Genomic DNA, 27,645 nt, shown 5'->3' on the forward strand with positions numbered 1-27,645 from the left:
CAGTCTCCTGACAAATAAAAAAAAAAAACATTGCCCTTCATTTCTTCAAATACAATTAATGTAATATTTCTAATATGTATCTGAAAATTCTAATATCTAAATTCTTGAGAGATCAATTTCTGTTCCTCGTTTATTCTGCAGGTTCTATTTTTGAAGAATTATGTTGGTGCAAAGTAACTGAGGTTTCTGCCATTACTTTTAATGGCAAACACCGCAATTACTTTTACACCAATCTAATATTTCTTTTCACCACGTTTCTTTGATTTTTGTTTTGAAGATCATATTCAAAAAGTTATTTGATGGAATCATGTTATACCTAAAGTAATGTTACCTTTTTCTAGAGAGGGTTGTGGTTTTCTCTGTCAGGAATCTGGAGCCTCTACCAGTGTACCACCATAAATTGTGTTACAATTTGAGATTAAACTACGCAGTCCTGGATTTTTATCGATAGGTGGAAAAAATTTGAGCTTCAAGGAGGTAAGCTTCAAATAAGGCAGATTATGATGCCTCCTTCTTCTGTAACATATTGTGTGACTTTGAGTTGAGTTTCTTCCTAAATTTTCTCATCTATTAAAAAAGTGCATAGCTGGTAACTCCCAAAATCATGATTTTCATTTATTTATTTATTTATTTATTAGTCTCTACCGTATTTCTTTGTTGTCCTGTCAGTACCAGTTCTGGTGTGTGTTGTTTTTTTCTTTCTTTATATTTTTCTGAGCACAGTGATTGAGTACATGCCCCACTAATAGGGTATAATTATTTTGAGAGTAATATCCATGACATAATACCATATCTCTCACTATATTGAGTGTAGTACCTTGATGCAGTAGCTAGCTACTCAGTGAATGTTACATGGATAAGTCAATGAGTGAATACATTTTAGAGACAGGTACATAGATAAAAGTGATCAAAATAAGCTAAGTATTACCGCAGAGAAGGAACAAGTATCTTTTCTATTATAGTTCCCACAGCTTCTACCAAATTTCTTTTGCTATGTTTACCTGTCCAGTATATTGGCTGGTTGTACTCATAGAGTACTAGTCTGAGCTAGAATTTATGAGTAATGGTCCAAATCTGTAATACAGCTTAAAAATAAAGCTTTAAAAACATTGATCTAGATGATGAATGATAGGATGCAATAAAAGTTTATTTAGAGTATAAAATTTAAAAGGTATGCTCATCATTAATTCATTTTGAAAGTCCCCTTAGTTTAGCCATTTCTATTCTGTATCTTTAACCAATTACAGGTGACATTGCTAGGAACAGATTTTGACAACAGACTTGTGCAAGGGAATTGTGTGCCTAGAGATTGACTTAAAAGGTAGAATTAAAGTCATTTCAAGAAAGAAATTTAACATATTAAGGAAATATAACCATTTAGCATACTAAATGATTAGTCTAGAGAGTATGAGTTAAAAATGTAAAAGAATTAATAATAGTTTTTAGCAACAGATACATTGGGACAGTACTTTTGCCACATCTATTATTTACCTATGCAATCATTAAGTTCATAACTATTATTATTATTATTATTATTTTTTTTTTTTTTTGAGGCGGAGTCTCGCTCTGTCGCCCGGACTGGAGTGCAGTGGCCAGATCTCAGCTCGCTGCAAGCTCTGCCTCCCGGGTTTACGCCATTCTCCTGCCTCAGCCTCCTGAGTAGCTGGGACTACAGGCGCCCGCCACCTCGCCCGGCTAGTTTTTGTATTTTTAGTAGAGATGGGGTTTCACCGTGTTAGCCAGGATGGTCTTGATCTCCTGACCTCGTGATCCGCCGGTCTCGGCCTCCCAAAGTGCTGGGATTACAGGCTTGAGCCACCGCGCCCGGCCAAGTTCATAATTATTTAAGTATCACATCAAAGAGTGTTATTCAACTTCCTGATGATTAAATTACTGATAAACATAGTTGATTTTTTCAGTTTTGAAGGTCCTGAAAAATTGATAATGCATATGACTTCCAATTATTGATAGAAGAGCCAAATAATATCTTCCATGAATCCTCTTACAATTAGTTTGCTGATTGATGTTCAAAATATATAAATGAATGAGTTCCACATAAGGAAATCAGTACTTGTTTTCTGTTGCCATCATATATCACAATACAAGCATTAAAGTCTTTTAATTATAGAACTTTATGATCTCATTTACATGGTCTGTGAATTTGATCTTTGCTTTGGAATTCCCTTAATCCATTCTGATTCTAATCACCTCAGGACCAACTTTAGTGTATTTGTGCAAGGCATAGTCATTAGCCAGCTCTATATGTTGTCCAACCCACCAAATGAGATGTAGCAAATTCTGCCAATTGTCTAAGTTTGATTATGCACGTTAAATATATGAATATTTGAAATATCAAAATATGTTGCATTTTACCAATAATATTAAAGTATTACTTCTTCACTTTTCACTTGTAGTATGTCATTTACACAAGTCAGTATTATTAAGAGGTGACAATGTGCTACCAGCCCTCACTCTCAGCGCCTCCTCGGCCTCTGCATCCACTCTGGCAGTGCTTGAGAAGCCCTCCAGCCTGCCACAGCACGGTGGGAGCCACTCTCTCGGCTGACTGATGCTGGAGTCGCTTCTCTCTCCTTGCGGAGAGGTGTGGAGGAATAGGCGCAATAGGCGCCGGTGGGAACCTGTGCTGTGTGCCACACTCACAGGCCAGCACAAGTTCCAGCAGTCCAGGGCAGTGAGGGGCTTAGCACCTGGGGCAGCAGCTGCGGTGGGTACGCCGGGTCCCTCATCAGTGCTGGCCCTACAGTGCTGTGCTTGAGTTCTCACCGGGCCTCAGCTGCCTCCCCGTGGGGCAGGGCTGGGGACCTGCAACCCGCCATGCCCGAACCCGTTCTGCGGAGGGCTCCCGCGCCGCCAGAGCCTTGCCAACGAGCACCGCCCCCTGCTTTGCGGCGCTTGGTGCCAACTACTGCCCAGGTACTGATGAGTGTGGGTGCACCACACAGGACTGGCAGGCAGCTCCATCCGAGGTCCCAGTGCAGCATCCACTGGGTGAAATCAGCTGGGCTCCTGAATCTTAGCGCGCACTTGGAGAACTTCTATGTCTAGGTAAGGGATGGTAAACGCACCAATCAGCGCTCCGTGTCTAGCACAGTGTTTGTAAATGGACCAATCAGCACTCTGTCAAAATGGACCAATGAGCTCTCTGTAAAATGGACCAATCAGCTTTATGTAAAATGGACCAATCAGCAGGATGTAGATGGGGCCAGATGAGGGAATAAAATCAGGCTGCCTGAAGGAGGTGAGGGTAATTCGTTGGGTCACGTTCCCCGGCGCTGAAGTCCTGTTCATTTGCAATTTGGGTGTCCTGCGTGTATGCGCTCTGACACTGATCGGGAAGGTCTGCAAGGGAGGCAAGACCAGGAAGCCGCCAGAAGGAAGAAACTGCAGCTACATCTGAGGGAATGAATTCTGGTCTGTCATTTTTAGGAACTGTAACATTCACTGCAGGGGTCCGTGGCTTAATTCTTGGAGTCAGTAAGACCAAGAACCCACTAATTCTGGACACATTAGCAGAAATTTGATTCATTCTGAAAACTTCTAATATACTGATCTAATGTAAACTATTCATTAACATCAAGTATAACTACAATGGGGAATGAAAAAGTTGGAAATATTCTTCTGTTCTTTCTCTCCCTTCTTTCCCCCCCTTCTTTCCCTCCACCCCCCTTTCCCTCCCTCCCCGCTTCCCTCCCTCCCCGCTTTCTTCCCCTCTTCCCCCCTCTTTCCCCTTCCCGTCCCTTCCCCTCCCTTCCCCTTTTCCCCTCCCCCTTCCCCTCTCCTCCTCTTCTCCTCCTCCCTCCCCTCTTCCCCTCCCCCTCCTCTCTTCCCCTCCTCCCTCCCCTCATCCCCTCCCTCCTCCCCTCCTTCCTCCCCTCTTTCCTTTTCCTGCCTCCTGCCTTTCTCTCCCTCCCCTGCCTCCCTGTCTTTCCCTGGATGCCTGCTTCCCTGCTTTTCCCTCCCTCCCTGCATTTTCTTTCTTTCCCTTCTTTTTCTCCCCCTTCCTCTCCGATGGTCTCACTGTCGCACTCCAGTGGCATGATCTCGGCTCACTGCAAGCTCTGCCTCATGGGTTCACTCTTGCCGCAGCCTCCCAAATAGCTGGGACTACAGGTGCCTGCCAGCAGGCCTAGCAATTTTTTTTTTTTTTTTTATTTAAAGGGGCGATGGGATTTCACCATGTTAGCCAGGATTGTTTGGATCTCCTTCGTGGTGTATCAACCTCAGCCTCTCAAAGTGCTGGGACATTTCTTTTTTAAAATCTTGAGCTGTGGCGAGTTCCAAGTGTTGTGGGACATTTTAGGTGTCAGGGACATAAACTTATCTCCTCTGTGTGCTGTGTGGAGTCTCGGTTACCAGAACACCAGGCGTTGTGTGTGCTTTCTAGTTTTCAGGTAGCAGAAAGAACAAGAAGAAATGTTGCACAAACCACCCTGCTTACATCACATTGGCCAGCATTAGTCACATGTCCATGAAGCAAGCCACTGTGCCTGAAGTAGGACTACAGATTTTCTTTATTTTCCATAGTGGTAAAATACAAACAATTAGAGAAGAGAACTCCTCTGGAGGACAACTAGCAGTAACCTACTCTACTAACTGTCCATTGACTGGTTCATTGTGCTCTAAGATAACATATAAACAGTGAAACTAAAATATGTTTTCAAAATTAGAAATTGTAAGTACTTTAGATAACTAAGATTAAAGAAATGTTACAAATACCACAATATCAACGTAGTTATAGATGAACATCAAACTTAGTACTGATTTTCTGAATATCCAAAATGAAAAGAAGTACCTCAATAATTCATTGCATTGTTTTTTATCATTTTGAAAAAGGCACTACTGAGACAAAGTTCTTTGACCCTGAATAATTACAAAATTTATCGCATGGTAATTTTTAGGGAGAAAACTGTGTGTTATGGTTGACAATATTCCTATAACAGGTGCAGTGATTTTATAAGCTGCTTATAGTGTCTTTGAATAAAAGTCAAAATGAAAGCATTATGAAGGCTGTTTTGTGAGTCTCAGGAAAAATGATTCAAAAAAAAAAAAAAATCCCTTTGGGTATTCTGGCTTACATACAAGGAGAGATTTTAGCCTGCCCAGAGGGCTGGATGGACAACATCCACTATGAATGGTTATCTGTAAATATTACTGTTGCTGAAAGATTTCTGAACAAGTGTAGGAAATTAAGGAATAGATTATCTAATTTTCTGTAGTCTGCCAGTATGTTTCAAATCAATTGAGCTTTCTTAACACCAGGTGTTCTCAAAAGTGAAAGGGGCCTATTTGTTAGCTTTAAGAAGACAAAAATGGGAAAAGATAAAAGAGGTGGAAGCAGAAACCAATTTGCTGAATTTACTAAATTAGACAGTTTATTGAAAAGGTAAGTGAATTTCTCATCAGTCATAAAGAAGCTATTTTTGCAATGAAATGTGTGTTTATATCAAAGTCACAAATTAGTTAGTGAATAACTCCCAGTAAATGTGAGATTATTAGTTTCAGCTAAATTATGTGTTCTTAGAATTTTATCTTTTCAGGTAGTTTTATGTAGATTATATCTGTTAAAATTTTATTGGATGTAATTTACGTGGTTTACAAACAATAAATTCCTGAGACTAGGTATGGTAAATTTATAGTTTGTTGAATGTTTTGTTATTGAGGAATCTCAGATGGGTCCTCAGAAGGCAAGGAAAATAAACTCATGGACCCTAAGTTTCTAAATTACTTTTATCTAATTTTTGATATGGTAATAATTAAAAGGGAGATGATAAGAGATTGAATGATTAAGCATTGTTAAATAATATGCATTAATAACGCATGTTATATTCCTGAGTTGCGTTGTTTCAAAATATAAAGCAGTTTTTAGATTTAATCAAAACTCTTTAAGGAATTAATCTTTGCTTTTAGGGAGCACTATAGATTGACATCAGAAATTTCTCTTATTTCCATGTAGGAAGAACCTTTTGTGATGGTCTCTGAAAATGTCTTGGGTAAGCCGAAGAAATACCAGGGCTTCTCCATTGATGTTTTGGATGCCTTATCTAACTACCTGGGTTTTAACTATGAAATTTATGTAGCACCGGATCACAAATATGGAAGTCCACAAGAAGATGGGACATGGAATGGCTTGGTAGGAGAACTTGTCTTTAAGGTAAGAATTAATTAATTTGTCTCATACCTAAAGGTTCAATTATTTGTCTTGTACCTAAAGGTTCAACAGTAACACCTTGAAGCTGATTTCATATAAAATAAGTGCGATGTGTTTAGGTTGGTTAAGTATTAGGTGGTGGAGTTGAATACAAAAGTCTCACTCAATACTATTTTATGAACTTTGTGGAAAGAAAAGTAGATGACAAAATAAACCAAATGTCAAAGTATATCCTGTGGTAGAAGAGGGTTTAGAGGAAGGCCTTTTCTTTGCTCAACTTATACCCCTAAAACTGTGTATGATACATGATGAGATCACACTGTAACATACACACGCAATTTGTACTATTGTTTTCTTTTAAAACGTGGTGTTATTGGAAAAAAACATGCACCACTTAGAAACTAATCATTTCATTTTGGAATCTAATCAAGATAGGTCTATACATACGTATGTATTTTTCTTTGTTCTTTCAATTTTCAGAAAGGTGTTTAAAACCTCTGTGTCTTTCTTCAGTCCTGTCAGAATCTGCTTCAGGTTTTTGAGGCTCTGTTATTAGGCCCATAGACATTTATAATTATTAAGTTTTCCTCATAAATTATTGAATAGTTGGGTTTAGGTTTATAACTTACTATTTGGTTTATATGTATACTATTTTTTTCTCTGTTGCTTCTTTTCCTGTTTTTCTTGGGGTTAATGAAATGTATTTCAGTACTTGATTTTATCGTTCTTACTGGCTTTTTAGTTTTCTCCCTTTGTATTTTGGTTCGTGGTTAGTCTAAAGGTCATAATATGCATTCTTAACTTACCACATTCTATCTAAAGTTAATATTGTACTACTTCATATAAAAAGTAATAAACTTTCAGCAATATAATTTTATTTGCACTCACCCTATCATTTTTGCTATTGTGGTCACATATTTATATTTTATTAACCTCATACCAAATACCATAGTTTTTTTATTTAAATAGTTATTGTCTTTTAAAGGTACAAAAAGAAAAAGAAGACAGTTACTGGGATACAATCACTTACCTACCATGTCTGGGGCTCTTGATTCCTTACATATATTTGAGCTCCAATTTGGTATAATGTATCTTCAACCTGAAGAACTTTCTTTAGAGTGTCTTGAAGTGCAGTGCTACATAGGTAGCATATACTCTCAACTTTTGTTTACCTTGAAATGTCTTTTTTAACCCTCATTTTGAAATGATATTCTTACTGAACATCAAACTGAATTCACAGGGTTTTTTAATGTTCATCATTTTAAAGTTGTGATTCTATCACTTTTGCCCTGTATTTTTTCTGATGAGAGATTAGCCATATTATCTGTATCCTGATTCTTTATATATAGTATATTTTTGTATGTGTTGGTGGCCGTTTTACAATTTTCTCTTCACTTTTTGGTGTTTAGAAATTTAACTATGATGTTCTAGATATGATTTTCTTTGCATTTATTGTGCTGGGAGTTCACTAAATTTCTGGGATAGGTTAAATTTAGTAAATATAGGGGATTATTTCTTCACTTTTTTTTTTACCTTTTTTCCTTTCTCTTCTTGATTTGAGGCTCGGGGAATATTCAAGTTAGATCACATAATGTCTCCTAAGTCACAGAGGCCTTGCTTGTTTTATTAAGATATTTTTACTCCCTGACCTTCAGATTTGACAATTTGTCTTGATCTGCCTTCAAGTTTACTGATATTCTGCCATCTTCAAATTTTTGTTAAGTCCATTCAGTAGCTTTTTCATTCTAGATTGCTTATTTTTTTATTTCCGGAATTTCAATTTTTTTGAAAGAAATTTTGTTTTTCTGCTGGGATTTCCTATCTTTTTATCAGTTTTGACTATCTTAAAAGTTCATGATCACATTTATAACGGCTCTTTAAAGTCCTTGTTTGCTAAAATTTCAACATCTTATCATCTCAGAATACATTGCATTTTCCTGGTTCTTCACATTTCTGGTTACATTTGATTATATATTGGACTCTGTGGTTGATACGTTGTTAAGACTTGTGATTATATCTCTGAAATTGTATATTCTGAAAAGGACTGATTTTTGTTTCAGTGGATAGTTAAATAACTATCTGTTCCTCTTGAATTCGTGGAGATTTAGCTTTAAACATTGTTAAGTCTGTTTGATGTAATCTTAGATCCTAGAGCAAATCCCTTGGTTTTCATAATCCACACATTTCTAAGGTACAGCCTTGTGGAGTTTCTGGGGAAAGTCTGTGGTTTTCCTCAAGCCCTTCTGACTTAGAGGAACTCAAAATTCAATCTATATCTTCCCTGTCATAGGCAACAATTGTAATCCCCTCTTTAGCACGTTTAGCCTTCTAGCCATGACTGTTTGCTAATTTTCCTAGGATCTCTCCCATATATATGCAGTTTAGGGGTCAGCTAAGGATTTTAGAAAGCTTATACACAGATTTTGGGGCTCACTCCTCTGTGGCATCCTCCTTCTTGTGTTTTGCTTTTCAATTTCTGGGAACCCTAGCTAATTCAAACTCCATCCTCTGATAAGTTAGTTAATAAGGCTGACTTTCTGCTTGAGCCCTGTCCACCCCATCCCAGCTGAACTGAAGTGGGTCCTCTATGACTAAGCCTTATAAAGGAGGGCTCCACCCAGTGCAGGTATTATTTTCGAGGATACCCTGCAGTTTCTGCCTGCTTTGGGTTGCTCTCCAGTCCTTTCTATATATTTTTTTTCAATTTGATCCTGAATTTTCAATTTTTATTCTTATAGGACTAGTCCAATAAAAGCTAGTACATCATTGCTAGAATTGGAATAATTTCTCAAATGCTTTAAAGTACTCAGAAGGCTAAAGGATCTAACCTAAATTGTTTGCAAGGAATGGAGAAGAGTAGAAATAAAAGGTTTCTTAAGGCAGTGGTAGGGAAAATAATAAAGCTATTTCTATATTCTATAAAATCCTAATGAATTTGGTCTATTTAATACATAAGTTACATATAGAATTTTATTGCCAAAGCATTAATATCATTATTTTTAATAGAAAATGGGCAATCATCAGTCCTCATCCTTCTTATTAAAACCATGCCACTTCATCTTCTATTCTTTTAAAACTCACAAATTCAGTGTTCTACCTTTATATTTCTAAGGACTCTTTCCTGATCTAAACCCAGATTAGCAATTATGTTAAAATTAGTGTAAAGAAAAGGCATTATACAAATTTATTCTATATAGATAGTGGTTAAAATCCTTAATGAGTTATTATGCTAATAAACTACACTTGCTAGATGCAAATTAAACATAAAAAGCATTCAAATTAGTATGTTGATACTGTTTTTAATTTGTTTTATGTGCTTGCACTAGTTAGTTTAATTTTGGAGACTTGCTTTTTCACCTATAAAATGAGGAGTCCAAGTATGTTAATGGTAAGATCACTTCCAAATACTGTGTTTTGAAAATATAAGTTTATTGTATAACAATCATACACAAGAAATAAAATGTTTTACATAAACAGTTTCACTGTATTATTTACATGTAAGAGCATGTCATTGTATGATAATTTGTAGTTTAGCAGGAGTCCTTTTGCAAACAAAATTGAGGCTTAAAGAAGTTGACACATGATTTTTAGACAGAAAAATTATAAAACTGTTCACTGGAACTAGGTTTTTATTTTGTTCAAGTGGATATTTAGTCACTCTGACTAGTCTTTAGGAAAACTATTAAGCAGGTGGAGGAGAAGAAGCCTACAAAAAAGACTTGGAGTAGATAGAGAGATTAAAAGAAAATTGAGAAAATGGATTGTCGTGAATGCCAACAAAAAATAACATTTCAAGAAGGAAAGAGCAGGCAATGTTAGAAAATGACTATCAAGTTAAAGGTATATAATGTTCCCTTCACTGTATTCTGACTGTTACCAGTAGAGATATAAGTTCTAATTTTTAACAATTACAAATGTTAATTCAATTACATAAATGATACTTTAATAAAATACCATAAAATAATTTAACTTTCCAAGAAAATTCATTGTATTCAAACTTTATGAGGTATATTTACCCCTATAAAGCAAAATTGCACTGTTGAAATGGCATAAAAATATTACTATGGAGTTCCAGAAAAGCAAGCTTATTATTGTTATTATACCTTCTGATAATATAGATACTTTTGTGAATCTAAGTATATATTAAATAAATATTGCCAATGAATGTCTGTACAAGACAATAAGAATTTTAAATTTAATAGGATTAACTCATGTGTGCCTTTCTAAGGGGCTACCAAACTTAAAAGATTGTTTCACATAGTGCAGTTGTATATGTCATAATGATTATGCACAAACCATCACATTAAAGAAGAGTCAAAGAAGAAATGATGGAAAGTGAGCTCTAAATTCATACAATTATTCCACAGTGATTATATCTCATGTTGGAGAGTTTTCTCATTAAAACCAGAAGTCAGTGGTCCAGTACATACATACTTTTAAGAGAGGAAAATGCAGTCAGAGAGAGAGAGAGAGCGAATGATTGATATGATGCACATAGGGAGTCTATTTAAAAACTAATAATATAGTAAAGTCTCCTCAAGTCCTTCTCTGCCTCACTACTTTTATAATTTTCTACAACTAATGTGTTCTTAAAATTTATGAAAACACAAATCTGGCCAAAAGATGTTGAACAGATAAATGAGAGGTATCTTCTGCTTAGTACAGGAGAAATATTTAAGGGTGAGTTAATGTAACTGAGAAATTACTTTCTCCTAGTTTAGAAGGGAAGAGAGGCCCACAGAGAACTTTATATAAGAAATAAAAAGTGTATCAATTTTAGGATAGAAGTACCAAAAAAAATTAAAAACAAAGATAACTCTGAGTTAGATACAGTTGGGTGTTTGATGATACAGTTTCTTCTTTCGCTGGCTTTCAAGTCAGCAGCTTTTAAAGTGGAGTATTTAGGGGTACCAGACTTTCCAAGGGGCAAGCCAGTATATTTGGCACAGAAAAATTTCAAGGAGTTGAGTGACATTTTGAATAGAAACTAAAAACTTCATTTTCATATATTAATTTGTTTAAAAAAGATTTATATAAAGTAAAAAAATACAGAAATTAAATCTTAATGCCAAACTGTACCTCATCTAAACCATAGTTAGTATTGACCCATGGATATCTAAATTATTTTTTAAAGGCTCTATCCATAACATTGTAAGCTGCATTGGTAATAAAATTTCATTTTTATAGACACTGAATCCATAGATTGTATACTAATCCAATCATGACTCAATTCAGAAAAAAATGTTTTATACCTAAAACTTTATAGTCACTAGTTATTTAATAAAGATTGTAATTTTAATCTGCATGCAAATTTTTGATGCAAAAATACTTTAGTGATCAGGAAAAGATTTCAAACATACATTTCTATTGTATTTGAATTACAGTTTTGTGAGGGTGGGGCAGAATATAAATATAGTTCAAGCATAAAATCAAATGATACAAATATTCTACCTATTAAAGCATGAGGTCAAATCACTATGATATTCAGAATCTAGCAGATATATTTTTAAAAGTGACTTGACAATTTTATTTTATCAATATTTACAATACAATATACATAAGTCAGTACCGACGCCCACTCAGGAAAATGAAAACCATTCCTAGAATTTTGAAAAGGAAAATTTAATATGGTGGATTGATCACAAAGGTGCTAGAAGGAATCAAAGAGCAAAGGTTGAACAGAGTAGGACATTGGAAAAGCAAAAAGAAAATAGTAAAATACAAGATAGCAAGTGCTACTGACGTGGCAGTTGATTTTATCTGCCAGACATATGTCCCTTGATCAGACTTGGAATTCCTGAAAAGTTGCTGCCTGTGCCCTAGCTGCTGGGATCTAGAATCACCTACTGCTACTGCTGCTGCAGCCACTGAAATAATCATTTAAAGCAGAAGGCTCTTCTCTTTCTTTTTCTCTGATATCTTCAGTGGTTTCCCTCTGGTGGAAATTATGGAGAAGCCAGATAGCAAAGGAGCCTGGGAAATCTGGTTTGCAGATTTCCATCCCTATAAGACTCACAGTATATAGCGGAGTAGAAAGTGGTATGTATAGGTTTAAGAGAAAACAGGTAACGATCAGTACTGTCTGTAAATTGCACCCTTTACAATTGTCTAAATGATTGCAAAATTAATATGTTAATTATAAATGTAGAGAGGTATATACTTAAAAAATTCCTTTGGGGGTTATATGAAGAAAAAAGCTTGATGGTTATTACAATGGAAGATTTATTTTATATAAAGAACACGACTGGTAGTTTGGGATGGAAAATAATCTGTTCTTTCAGCCTAATTTTACCTGGGCATTTCCACCACCTGGAAATTAAGTCTCTTCATGCTAACTGATTATCAAATGTTAAGTTATGTGACAATAATTTTACTCCCCAAGGAAAATAGATCTAATAATAGAATAAAGCCAGAACCCAGGAAAAGGGAAAAAAAGGAAGGATAAGTGGACTAAATTATAAATCTGTAAAATTAGGATAAAGTACTTATACTTAGCACGTAACTATTTATAGTGATGTTTCCATGTTAAAATATAGCACCATTGAGAGTTATATCTCTCAATTTCTAAAATACTAGTATAACACTAGGCTTTTTTGTCACTGCGCCCACCCACGTGGTTTGATGAGAGTAAAGAATGTTTTTGAAAGTAGACATATAATATTGGAGTGTAATAAGATACCATTTGGCAATTACAATGCCAATAACCTCATTTTCTGAGGAATAAAATGCTCCCAAGACTAAACAGAATAAATCAGCTGCATGGGGCTATACACCTTTCCTCATTTTTCATGGTTGACACAAAGTTTGGCAATTCTTTAGTTTTACTAGGTAAATAAATTTCTATGATGGATATTTTAATTCATCAATGCACTAACAATAGAATATATTTACCTGGAAGCTTTATAAATATTTTATTATATTATTTATTTTATTTATTTAGAGATGGAGTCCCTCTCTGTTGTCCAAGCTAGAATGCAGTGGCACAATCTCAGCTCACTGCAACTTACGCCTCCTGGATTCAAGCGATTCTCATGCCTCAGCCTCCCAGGTAGCTGTGATTACAGGCACCTGCCATCCCACCTGGCTAATTTTTGTATTTTTAGTAGAGATGGAGTTTTGCCATGTTGGCCAGGATGGTCTTGAACTCCTGGCCTCAGGTGATCTGCCCACCTTAGCCTTCTAAAGTGCTGGAATTACTGGCATGAGCCACTGCGCCCTGCCTATACATATTTCAAAATATATACCACTTAGCATGCGTTAATCACATGCCATGGTCAAAGTGCTGTGGAGGGATGCAAGTGCGAATAACACATAGACATTGATCATGAAAACATTTTGTTGATGGCCTCTATGTGCTATGCTCTGTGCTAGGCACTGGAGATACAAAGATAAATAAAACATGGTTCTTGCCCTTGAAGAGATCTTGTCTTAACGAGAAACACAGAGTTTAAACTAGACATTATAATACAATGCACTATGTGCAATGATAGAGAAACACTAAGAAAGCAACAAGGAAGGTAGAGTAAAGGTAAATTTCCTGAAGGAGGAGAAATATAGTCTGATGACAAAATAACAAGGAGTAATTAGGTAAAGAGGGATTGGCAGAAAGTGAAGGACATCTAGTGACAGACACGAGTAGAAGTAAAGGTAGAAAGGTTAGAAATAGCATGGAAAGCAGGCCAAAATCTATGAGAATTTTGCAGCACTCCAAGCAAATAGTGACGAGAATCTATCCTACCATACTAATGTTATGAATAAAATGAAAGCTAGGAAATCAGAGATAAAACGGAGGTAGGATAAACAATTTATTGAACAAAGTGAGGAGAAGGGAGAAGTCCGGAATAATTCATCGGTTCATAGTACAAATACATAAAAGGATGGTTGTATAACTAATTGGGATGGAGATTGCTGAAAAAGATTTAGAGGAGGAGGACAGTTTAGAATAGGGTGAGTTGGCTATGTAGCACTCTGAAACTCACTGTGAAAGTGCAATAGGAAGTATACATTTGGGAGTGAGCAACCTGTGGGTGGTAGTTGAAATCATGAAAGTATATCAGATTGCCAAAAAGAACACATGGAGTAAGAGGATCACTGGGCTAATCTTAGGATGAAACTCAAAGAAAGCTGTCACTTAAGAATTGACAAAAGAAGAGGAAGTTATGAAAAAAATAAGAAAGTTTCAAAAAATAAGCTATGACTAGCAATGTCAGAACTATTTGAGATGTTGATGATAAGAACTGCCAAATGTTCACTAGATTGGCCATTTGGGAGTTCTTGGTTACCCAAGCCAGAACTCTTTTGGTAGCATAGTGGGAGAAAAAGCCAGACTGCAAAAGATGATGGAAAAACTTGGATGTGAAAATGTGAAAAATGACATGCATATGTATTATTTTTTCAGAAATTTTAGATGGAGAGCAGAAGAGAGAAAGAGATAATAGTTGGAAGGGTCATTGGTTTTGGTAGAGTTTTTGTTTGTTTTTAAGTTAACAGAGACTTGAGTTAAAAGTATAAGCTGAGGAAGAAAAAGAAAGAAGGAAAACTTAATAGAAAGCCAGTTAATATGTGAAGGATAAATATCCCAGAACAGATTCGACTCCATCAAAAATGATTAAACTGAAAATTGATTTTGATAAGGTAAAGATGTTACTTTGATACTGAATATAATATGATAAGAATGTGTATGTTAATAATAGATAGGTAAGAGATTGGAAAATTGACAAAGATACTTTCTTATTCAAATTTCTTAATAAAAATTGGAGATTAAGTGTGTTGACAGTGATGGGACATGTATTATGTAATAGTCTACAGGAGAGTGGTGACGATGGAAATAGATATTGAGGAAAGGGAAAGTGACTGCTAAATCAGAGCAGATAAAAGAATAGATCAGTGGCACTAAAGACTGAGCGGAGGTTTATATGAAACTGACACTTTTTCATTGCTGCTAGTTTACACAACGGTGTGACTTTCTTCAGCTGAGATTGAATGCCCAAGTCTAGGAGCAGAGATGAAAACATTCATATCAAGATTGAGACTTGGTGGATAAACTTGGTAAGGGAATTAAGTGAGATGAAAGAAGAGCTAAAATGATCAAGGAAGCATAGCCATGATCAGAGACATAAACTTGGATACAATTTTGGAAAAGTTAATAAGAAGATCAAATGAAGTTGAAAAACAGGTGAAGTATGAGTGAAGAAGTGAAAGAGTAGGTTAGAAAGAGATAACCAGAGACTGAAATACAAAAGGTCTTAGAATTTGACCTTGACGTTCATGGCAGAGTGTTAGAGAAGATAAAGGAAACGAGTTTAAAATAGCTCAAAATGGGGTGAGGGAGGGAGGGATGAATAGGTGAAGCATAGGGGATTTTCGGGGCAGTAAAACTCTTTTGGATGATACTATAATGATGGATACGCTGCTGACATGCACTAGTCAGAACCCATAGGAAGAATGAACTCTAATGTAAACTATATACCCTAATTAATAATCATGTATTGATATGGGTTCATTGGCCAGGCCAGGTGGCTCATTCTGTAATCCCAACACTTTGGGAGGCCAAGATGGGAGGATCCCTTGAGGCCAGGAGTTTGAGACCAACCTGGGCAACATAGACCCCCACCTCTAAAAAAATTAAAAAATAAAAAAAATTTAGATAGGCATGATGGTGCATGGCTCTAGTCCCAGCTATTGAGAAGGCTGAGGTGGGAGGATCCCTTGAGCTCAAGAGTTCGAGGCTGCAGTGAGCTGTGATGGCACCACTGCACTCTAGCCTGGATGACAGTGAGCTCCGTCTCCAATAATGATTGTAAGGTTCATTAATTGTAACAAATATACCTCACCAATGCAACATAGTAATAATAGGGGAAATTATTCACACTGCCTGCTCAGTTTTTCTGAAAACCTAAAACTGGTTTAGAAAATAAAATCTATCTGAATCATGTCCCAAAATGATTGTTGTAAGGAATATCTACATTGATTCTGAAATCTATTAGCAGATAGGTCGGTTTTTGTGTGAAGAGAAACATTTAGCCAGGTCTCAAAGTTTTCAAAGAAGAAGAAGATGCTATTGTGAGGTTTATCTGGTAGAGGTGGTAGGACCTCAGAAAGCACATGTAATTGACAACATAAAACAAAACAAGAATGGAGATAGCATACATAGAGTCTCATTAATAAAGAACAAAAAATGGCTTCCTTGAGTATCTAAGAAAGGCAAAATTCCATGGCCTCTAATAAATAGTGAAAATGATGGCAGATAATTCCCACACCATATCAGCTCAAAATAAGTATATATTTTGCCCAAGCCATGCTCAAGCTCTTGCTCTTTTTCTGTGCCTCCTGTGCTCATCCCACTCCTACTGTCTAGGATCCTGCACACTGGGTTATTGATGTAGCTGGTCATGACACTTGGCTGATGGAGTTCATTTCAATACCCTAGTAGCTAATGTCAATAGAACTTTCGCTAATTTTCCAGTGTCCTTTTATTCATTAGGTGTTGACCTTTTATTTAAATCCCACGTGGCCATTCAAAACATTTTCCATACTTTTCAAGCCTCGATTTCTAGTCTCTTCATTTTTTACACTCTCCTCATTTTCAGTTGTTAAACTCCATGGTTTACTGCAAAAGCTATGAGAATCTAGTGTAAGTCCCTTATGTTCTTAATATTCAACCTCAAAATCCTTCCATGATTCTCTCATCCTTAGCGACACGAAAGGCATTAGTTATGGATACTGTTGACACATTTAATACCCATGTGAGCCTAAAAGAGATTTAAATCCTCTTTGAGTCCCAGTGTCCACATCAGTGCAATGAAGCTATTGTGAAGTTGAACCAAGGAAATGAATTCAAGAATGTGTTGCAGGAAAAACAAATAGATCTTATTGTATCTATTGACTCGGATAGATTGGTAAAAGCTTCCTGTGTTTTAAAAATGTAATAAATCCAACACATATTTGGAATGTAGACTGATAGGATTTGCTGTGTGGAGGTGAAAGAACAAAGTCAACAATCTCTTCTAAACTCAAAGCTTATTAATTTTGTCTTTTCAGCCACAGCAGCAGAAAACAAAAACAAAAACCAAAAACAGCCTTTGTTTCCATTTTTCCCCAGCTCCACTCACTATCTTGCTCCTAGCCACAATTATCTCTTCTCTGGACTGTAGTTGTAGAGGTCCAATTACTCTCCCTTTCCACTCTTGACTGCCTTCAATATATTTTAACACAGCAGCTAGAGTGATCCAGTCATGTTCCTGCTGGAAGACTTTTGATGAGTTTCCATTCCCACTCTGAGTAAAAACTGTCCTTAAAATTGTCTACATAATCTGCCCAATCAACTCTCTTTGTGATCTATCTCTCCCTCTGTCACCATGCTCCAAGCTTATGGTACCCCTTGTATTTCCTTATACTCATTGAACTTGGCCCTTTCCATTTCCATCTCTCCTATCTGCCTAAAATGCTGTCCCCCCCAGATATTTCTCTGTCCACCTCATTTTTTTTCAGCATTTGCTTAAAAGTTATTAGAGAGGACTACCATTGCCATCCTATTCAAAAGAACAGCTTCCATCCTTTTTGCTACTTATCTCTCTTATTCCGTTTTATTGTTCTTTTTAACGCTTATAATTATTTTATTATGTACTAAATCATTCATTTGTCTTCCTCTGGTAAAATGTAAGCTTAAATTGAGGAGAGATTTCATATATTTGGTTTACTACTGAAGCCTCAATATCTAGAAAATACTTGTACATAAAAGAATGAATGGTGGCCACGTGGCATACATTAGATAGTAACACTCCCCTAATTAATAACCATTCAATGGGATCTCATTGATCTTTATTAAAATCAATTAACCTACTATAGCCTACCAAATTTGGACTTTATGTAAAATGTTTTTATCTTTGTTGAAATACTACACTTTGAGCTTTTGTTCTTATTATTTTAAATATTTTGTCCATTAATTAAACAACTTGTTATATTCAGCCACTCTCACTTCAAGTTAATTGACAGTGGTACCATTTATTGGCACAGAAGAAATGAATGAAGGAAATATTTGGCCAGGAGTTGCAGAATATAGAATCAAAACTACTATTTTAGAAATGAGTAATAATAGCCAGATGCTATTCTAAAACTTTACAGGTATTGACTCCTTAGATGCTCATAATAATGTGATGAAATAGTTATTATGCCCATTATGTAGATTTAAGACATCAAGGCATAGAAAATTTAAATACCTTGCTCAAGGTCACATAGTAAGTGAAAGAACCAGGATATTAGCTTAAATTGTTTGATTCCATTCTCTTAACAACTATGGATACCTCTTTGGAGCTCTCCAAATGGAAAATAAAATAAGTAATCTAATATATGAGTCGGGAGTTTGAATGAGGATATAGAATGGACACAGGCATTTGAGGCCAATCTGCATTTAGATGAAGTTTAAATTGCCCCTCTACCTTTCTTTATCCCTACTTCTCTTTTATTTTCAGTCTCTTTCAAATTCTTGGCTCCTTCCCCATTTCTTAAAAAAGATATTCTCTATCTTGAAAATAACCTTCCCATATATTCTAAGCTAAATTAATTAGGTGTCTTTGGTTGCAAATGGCAATCCAATTGAAGTGAAAAGATACTTTAATTCTCACAAAACTGGCCTATTCAGGGATGAGATCCAGGCTCCTTTCATCAGCCCTTGGTATCGCTTGCTCCATCTCAGCTGTGTTTTCTTTGTGTGTGTGTTGCCCCAATTCTCAGGCAGGCTCTCCTCTCTTTGCAGTAACATGACTTTTAGTAGCTCTAAGCTTAGATTCCATCCTCTATCTATCCCAATATAAACATAAATTCTCTTCTACCTGCAGTTCCAATACAGAGCCTCAGCTTTAACACTCACTGGCTCTGACTACGAAGTACTGCATTCAAGAGGAGGCAGTGCTCTCAATGCCAGGCCTACACCACTTGTCCGGGTGGAGCACAGAGAGTAGGAGTAGCTACACGCAAAACACCTAGAGCAAGCCTTGTGGAGTAGTGAATTCCAAGGAAAAGTGGGATGCTGTTATCAGAAGGAGGAGGAGTAGATACCAAACAGGAAAAACAAAAGATATCCTTCAGGGACTTAAAAACAATAGAATAAGTTACAAGGAAACTGTCAGTAGTTACATGTACACAAACATTTAAATCACCAGTAATAAAAAGTCATAATGAATTAAATTACAAACAAAATGTTAGAAAATATTCGTAAAAGTGTAATGGTGACTTGTGTCACTGCTTCACTGCTACATGAAGAAGTCAAAATCAACAATACTAAGACCCCACTGAATAGATATAAAAGATACGAACTTAAGAGTTTCAAAAGGAGAAACTAGTAGGCTGTATAAATCCAAAAGCAAATATATTGCAATGGGGAAAGGCAGTTAATAATTTTTTAGAAAGTTAAGTTTATGAAATATGTTTGGTTAGTGCTTTTGTAAACTAAAGCTATAGCTCTGTGTTATATATGCTTGGAATTATTTAATATGCTGTATTTCATAATAAAACATCACCAGAGTTTGATGACATACTTGTCATCGATAATAGACTCGACAACACTGCAATTAACACAAAACCCACAAGGAATTTAAAAGCCTAGCTTGAGACTGACCATATAACAATTATACTAGCACTGATACAGAGCTTACTTATTCCTGACACCATCTCACATGCTATGTATTTATTACCTCTCAGTACTCACAACAGTAAGTACTACTATTATCCCAATGTTGCAGATGATGAAACAGAGAGGTGAAGTGACTTGCCCATGGTCACATAGCCAAGTTGTAGAGAATTAATGATTCAAATTTAGGAATTTTGGCTCCAGGATCCAAGTGCTTATCTCCTTTACTAGTCTCCAGAGAAAAACAGAGTTTAAATACACATTTTGTCTGCAAAGCATTAAATAAACCCAGTTACATGTCAGTGAGAAAAACAATACTCAAAACAGTTCAGAGCTGTTTTTTTTTTTAATCCTGCATATTTGAAGAAGGTTCAGATAGGAGTTCAGACAGAGTATGAGTAGAAGACAAAACATAAGATTATATAGAGAAAGATTTGGGGTGTGATGTAAAAGATTTGCATTTCTAAACTTCTCAAAATTCACACTTCTTTCTCAAACACCTGTGTCTTCTTTCCACAAAAAATTTAAAACTTTTAGAAAGGCCTGCAATCTACTCTACAGTCTGTATCTCATTTCCCTCTTGCATTTAATCACACTCCATTTAGATGACATTCAACTTTAATATGCCTAGACTGCCCGTACTCACTTCATCATCCTAAATTCTCAAACCTAGCTAAACTTGCACTTTGTCCCATAAGACTTTCAAACTACTCCCATCTCTTAGTAATCTTGTCTTCTAAGAACACCTATTCCACTTCTTCTCAAATTACCTTTGTGTAATATTACACATCTATCTATATATATCTACATCTACATTTATAAATGTGTATATATACAGTCTCAGGGAGAAAGAAGGAGAGAAAGAGAGGGAGAGAGAGATCTTCTTCCCTGTTTTGGAAACCAGAAGGCTAAGGTTATGTTTACTTTGTATGCCAAGTACACAGTAGTATGCCCTAGATTCATCCATTTATCTGCACATGTTTTTGAATGCATGTTGTAATCTGGGCACTGTGCCTGGCATCATAGATACAAAGGAGTGGAAGATACTGTTCCTTGGCCTTCAGAGATCTCTGAGTGCACATGAAAAACAAATGTGTACATAAATAATTAAAACACAGTGTGAAAAATGCCATAGGGTAATATATACAGGGTGCCATGGCAACCCAGGGGCCGAGTGGCAGCTTCTGCCTGGGGAGTTGAAAAGATTTTACAGAAGAGAAATTTAAGCTAGGTCTGAGAGATGAGTAGGAGTATAAGAGGCAACAATAGGGATAATTATAAAAGCATGTTTGCCGTGATAAAGAGTTTGCACCTTATCGTTTAGCCAGTACAAATTATAGAAGAGTTTTACGAAAGAGAAAAATGTGGTTTAACTTCTGTTTGAGAAAGATAGCTGAAGTAGGCCGGAGAATGCACTGGAGTGAGCAAGAGAAAAAACAAATGGCTTTTTCACCAATCTAGAGAAGAATAATGGAATGTCTAAATTAAAACAACAGTAATAGGAGACTAACAAAAAGAATGAGTTTGAGAAAACAGTTAATGTTCTATGGCATAATAATAGAAATTGATTAACTTGGAGAAGAAGAGAAGGAAGGGTTGAGACTTAGTGAGAAATTTTGCAGAGGAAAATGAGCAGATGAACACTCCACAACAAAAGTAGGGGATACAGAAGGAAAAGCAGATTGGAAAAGGGCAACAGGGACACAGAATTTGGCTATAGACATTTTGATTTTGTGGTACCTGAGGAACATTCTCATGGAATTGTCTAGGAACAATTAGTAAGTGAGCATCTGGAACCCAAGTGAATAATGTTGAGAATTTCCAACATTCCATTGGGAATGTTGGATTAATAGGAAGATCATGCACAGAATGATTATTTAAGGTCCTAAACTGTTCCACCTGAGCCTGGGTAAGGAGCACAGGTGTTAATTACTTTTTCTATGAGGGCAAACAATTTAAAAACTAGAGGGAGGAGAGAGTTAACTTTGGGAAGAGAGTCCAGAGAACCTGAGAATGTGATGAGTTGCCACCTCTTGCACCCACACTGGAGCGGGGCATGCCAGGGACAGTTGGGAAGGATCAGGCATCATTCCTATAAGGTCAAGCGTATCTCTCTATGCCAGCAGAAGATGCTGCAGGGAGGCACAATTCCCACCATTCTGACCACCATTTCCTAGGCAGTCAAGTTTAGGATGGCAGGAACACCTATGATTCCCACGGTCTAGAGGAGGAGGAGGAGCTGGGAAGGACAAAGGCCAGGGAGGGCCTTGTGCAGGGAGGGCCCACACACCCACTGGGATTAGGAGAAGGCCCTGTTACGAGGAGCAATGCTTGTGAATGAAGAAGGGTTCTCAGCTGGGTGCCAGAAAGCCATCAAAAATGTTCCATGATCACACAAAAGAGTCTTACATGTTTTCATTATTGCAAACCAGCCTTGAAAATATATGTATGGGCCAAGAAAACTGTCCACCAAAGAAGAATCTCTCCCTTACAACACACCTGCCAGTGACAGTCCTGTGATAAATGCTTGCAGGCCTTGTGAAATGAGAAGATAGCTTTGCAAAGGGGAACAGAGTAAAATACGTAAAAAGAAGGGAAGCCCTTATAGAGACTTTAAACTGGACAGTGGCTAAGATTTTCATTCTTAAGTGAGATTACACAAGTAGTAATAGATTGAGTTTCCCAGAGTATGTTAGCTGTACACAGGCAGGCAGTTAAAAAGAAATACATGTGATCATAAGAATACATGTTTGCACGTCTGAATGGTGAGTGTTCAAAATTAATCCACTAGATGTGCATATAGGATGAAACTAAAACATAGATGTGGGAGATCATACAACCTGTACATAAGTACAAGAGAAAAGCATGGCCAAAAATATTTGTTGTTGATAGGGAAGGATTTTAACACTAATGAAGGAAAAGGATAAAGAGTGATCTGTGAAAGGAAATAAATTACGTAGATGCAAATGACTTAGTGAATGGTTGTAGGAGCAATTTTCTAAATTTGCAGGTGATATTTAATTGGCAGACATTGCAAACAGCAAGGAGCAATTCAATCAGATAAAGGACCTGAATCATTAAGTACTTGGCCTAATAGATGGCAAGCACAGATAAGTGGTGAGTAATAAGTCTTGAATCAAAACTAAAGAACAGAGAGTGAACATTTGCCAAAGGGAGTGATGCCATCCAGGAATGGCTCTTAGATTTAAGGAGAACTTATAGACAAGGACAAAAAAAAATTCAGTAAAATATTATAAATAAAAAGATTTGGCAGGTTACAGGTTATCCAACTGAAGCTATGATGAGAAAATCTGATAACTTAAGGATAGATAAATCCTGAAATCTACTGTTGGTTATTGAAATGCCATCTATTAACCTAGAATTTCATCTATCCCTGATCATGGTTTGGAGATAAAAGTAATAAGTAAGATAACATCCAGGCATATAAGAGGGTAGAGATTTGGGTGAGGATACTAAAAGTAACTTTTAAAGGGCATTTCAGATACGAAATTCTCTATGTTCTGTGGGCATAATTGTGAGGTATTGTGTTTAGATTGCTTGGTCGTTTTTATTTAACATGCCAGTTCTAGTCTATATTACTCTCGAAATTATAAACATAGAGAAATATACTACAAGTAAAAGAGAATAATAAACATTTATTATAGCCTAGAAAGGTAGTTGATGTGATATATGATATATTTCCTCTTTCTCTGTTTTTGCAATGGTGAGTACTAAATGAAAAAGTTAATTTTAATATTAAAGAGAAGTGGAAACATCCTTTAGTGCAACATTAAAACCACAAATGGAAACTTAAATTTTCACTCACTCTAGCAATCAATGTTCCAACCTCATTTAAAGGGTTTTTTTTTAGCCTGACATACAAATATTCAGAATGAATATTTGGAAGCAGGGCCATACCTTGAAAGATAACTGTGGACTTACTCTTGCCTGCCATTTGGATACTTCGTATTTCAGTTGTTCTAAGTCTCAATGATCCTGAGTTTTCTTTTTTAATTTGGTAATTTTGTAATGGCAGGCTTTAAAATAAGTAAAGGTTCCTTGACTAAGAACAACAACAACAACAAAAATCCAGAGACCTGACAAGGCTTAGCTGTGTCCAGGTAGGAGGTGACTGCAGTTTGAATTCAGAAGCTCCCTCTAACAGTGTGAGGACATCTGAGTGTCTCTCTTACTCATTTTGTATTTCATTTGATACTGCACAGAATCACTAGGAGAACAGCCGGAATTGATTTACTTCTCATAGACACAAACTGTTTCTGGGACCTAGTTAATCTTCTCATTAACAAAGAGCTTACATTCCCCTCCCCTGCAGAGCTCCTAAAACATCTATAATAGCCACATTAAGTGAATTCTACAATGATTGAAAATTTTACTATAATGAAGATAAAAATTCACTCAATTCTAGTTTTTATACTTGATTTGCATTTGATTGAAATGTGTATTTGCAGTTTGGGCATTTCAGCAATTGCTTCTGTATTCTTTGCCCATAAGCAGCCTTCAGATGGCCTCTTAGAAAATTGAAGAAGTCTCTATATGACTGGAAAACTCTTTCTGATGGTCTGCTTCTTCAAAGATACAGCATTACCTCTTGGGAATTATAGAAATGGTATATTTTTAAGCCTCTTCTAATGCTACAGATAATTCCTAAACTACTGCAATTTATAACTGGTACCTTTTTTCCCACTTAGCATTCAGTAAGCATTTATTGAGACCTAATATGTAGCTGTAATTTTGGAGAATACTTAAAGTATAGAACACAGAGTTATTGGTCTTCAAGAGCTAAGCAGCTATATAGAGAAGGGAGAGACAGAAAGACAGAGAGAGAGAGGAGATCAACACATATCCACCACTTGCTTTACTATGCTTCAACTTTTGGTGGACTCACCCCATCTTATGGATTCGATTATCATCGGTAAGTGGACCACTTCCCTAATTGTTTCTTTAACCCAGACCTCTCACCTGAATTACAAACTTTTATTTCTCACAACACCTTCAGCATTTTCCATTTCTAATGGGTACCTCAAACATTAAGTATTCAAAACTGAATTCCTGATTTCATCCCTTTCCCCCATCCTGGTCTTTTGTAGTGTGTGGCAACTCCAGTTTTCAGGTTACTCAGTGCAAAACCTTTGAGTTGTTCTTGACTTCTCTTCTCTCTGTCATGCCTTATATGCAATGCATCAGCAAATTTGTCTGGCTATAAACCTGAAATATACCATAAATATGATCACTTCTCACCACTCAAAAGCCACTGTTTTCTCTCTTTAGGACTACTTCAGTCAGTGGCCCTTTAACTGATCACTATGCTACTGCTCTTTTCCCTATAATCTATTTTTAACAGAGCAGCCAAAGTGATTATTTTTAAATGTCAGATCATATTACACCCTCCCTATAACCTTCCAACAGTTTTCCTTCAACTCAAATTTACATAATTGCCTATAATGCCTTATATGTTCAGTTATATACATATATACTTACCACCATGTCTGGGAAATCTCTTTCTCCTACTTTCCTAGTGTGAGTATTGCTTAGGTATAAATCAGAAGTCAGAAAAATAAGAGTAAGAATTAAAAAGGACATATGTGCTGGAAAAAAAAATAGTGCAAAGAATAAAGACTGGGAAAGTAATTAGGAGGAAGAGATTATACAGAAACCATAAAGCAGAAAGTTAATCGAATTTATCAAGCATATTACAGGGTACATGGCCAATTCCACAGTTTGTTCACCTATAATCTCAGGCAAGCTGTTTACTTTGTCTGAGTATCAGATTTGGCCTCAGTGAAAGGAAGGTGGTGATATATTGTGTGCAGGGTTGTGGTACAGCTGGCATATATGGAGGTTTATCCCACATATCTGGGCTGAAAATATTAGAACCCAAGCTACCAAGGTCAGAGGGCCTGGCTAAGAGCTTCATATGGGAAAAAAACCTTTAAGTCAATGACAAAATGGGGCAGACTCTTTTTCAGACAGTATGTAGCCAAGAATCTATTCCTTGAATGCTAGAATTGAAGGTTATATAAAAGCACTTATTACTACCAAATTGCAAAGAACAAGCAGAGCAAGTAAGTTGAGAGAGACAGAGAGATCTTTCTTGGAGAACATTTTTGGAAAATTACTGTGGGCAAAGCAGTGTGAAAATATTTAGGGAGACAGAAGACTACAAAGATAAAATACCTACATCAAGAAGTTTATATTGAAATTGAGAATATAAAACATATTTTGGGATAAGTCCCATAGGAGAGATACAGAAAAACAGAGAAAGGAAGAATAACTGTAAACTCTAGGGAAGAAATGTCACAAAACTCAGGTGAAAATACATTAGAAAAGGAAAACTAGGTATTTTTCAGTATATATAATCAGGCTGGAAGATAAAAGCTGGTTCAGAGACTAGTGAAAACTAAACTGTTCCTATAAGGACTTTAAAATGCGATCAGCATGTGAGTAGGCTTGGAGGCCTGCTGAAGAGGGAGCTAGGAGAAGGAATAGCATGTGGTTTCTGAGAAACAGTGTAGCAATAAGACTTACAACACAGAAACTAAACTAAAATAATGTTTTTGTCACTATTGTGCTGTCGGAGAAAAAAATCTGTCGAAATAATGAAAAATACTAATTTTGAGAATTATCAGTTTGGCAAAACCCAAGAAACCCTTTTCAAATGAATGTACTCAAATTGCAGGATCAAACATCTGTTAATTTTAATAAGAGAAAGGAAACATTCAAAAACACCTTCAGAGTGAAAATACGTGAATTAATCAGAGTACCTTCATAATCAATAAACACTTATTGAGCGTCTATTCATGTACTATCAATGTGTTAAAAATACAAAAGTGACAAAAATAATTATTGCTTGAAATTCTGTGCAGTATTTAGAAAGACTGGGTAGGGATAAACATGTATTTCTCTAAGATTACATTACATTATGATAAGATTTATGGAAAAAAATGTATATACCTGTGTATATATAAAAATAGAAAAGAGTCTAAAAGAACTTTTTCAATCTCAAAACAGTGTTTACATATGAGGAAATGTAGCGGTGACTGTTAATTGTTTATAAATATCTGTTCTCTCCTTTCTTAGTGATACAGCTCCTAAATCGTAATACCCAGAAACAGACTTTCCACAATATGAATTTCCCAGTTTCTCACCTGAGCTCATGTGGTCATGTGACTAAGTTGTAGCCAGTGATATTTAAGCAGAAATATCATGTGATGCTTCTGATAAATGTTCTTCAAGGAAGGTTTTTTATTCTTATGCTTGTCTTCCTCCTTTCTGCTGGCTGTAATGTTAATAGGATGGCTTGTGTTCAAGCAGCCCTCTAAAGACATGAGTTGGAAGCTATGTACTGAGAAGCACAGAGCAACAAGAGAAAAGTTTGGTTCTTAACTCTGAAAGCTTGATAAACCTGGGACAGTCAGCCAGGGAACTTCTTCCATGTTGATTTTTAAGCCAGTGATATTTTGGGCATTTCTTTTACCTGCAGGAAGAAAATAGGCTGATTTTATATAATTTGACCATTTAAAACCTAGAATATATTCATACACAGTTTTTACAGTTCAGTGTTAATTATTTTTCATTTTAGTTTTGCTTCTCTATGTTTTATAAATGGTAAACTTATTAGCCATTCTGTGGTATATAAAAGTTTCACTTTTATGTTTTGTTTTTATGTTGGCCCAACCTCCATGTTCAGCTAAATACACTAACATAGTTTAAATTACTGCATGTCACTGGGAATCCAAGTTAGAGAATTCCTTTTTCCACATTTTTAATAAAACTTGAGAAATGAATAACATTATAAGCACTTGAAAATAATATTCACTGACTTATGGGT

At 36.1% G+C, this 27,645-nt stretch overlaps 1 protein-coding gene across 1 annotated transcript in view; it reads left to right on the top strand.

The window, feature by feature from the left end:
* Window positions 1-27,645, top strand: part of GRID2 (glutamate ionotropic receptor delta type subunit 2) — a 1,540,711-nt gene that overhangs the window by 1,202,536 nt on the left and 310,530 nt on the right. The window contains exon 10 of the mRNA XM_033214833.1: window positions 5,975-6,172. Within this exon, the coding sequence (XP_033070724.1) occupies window positions 5,975-6,172 (198 nt within the window). The remainder of the gene's footprint in view (window positions 1-5,974; window positions 6,173-27,645) is intronic.

Source organism: Trachypithecus francoisi, unplaced genomic scaffold (genome assembly GCF_009764315.1).
Source record: "Trachypithecus francoisi isolate TF-2019V2 unplaced genomic scaffold, Tfra_2.0 Lachesis_group1, whole genome shotgun sequence".
Classification (NCBI taxonomy): Eukaryota; Metazoa; Chordata; class Mammalia; order Primates; family Cercopithecidae; genus Trachypithecus; species Trachypithecus francoisi.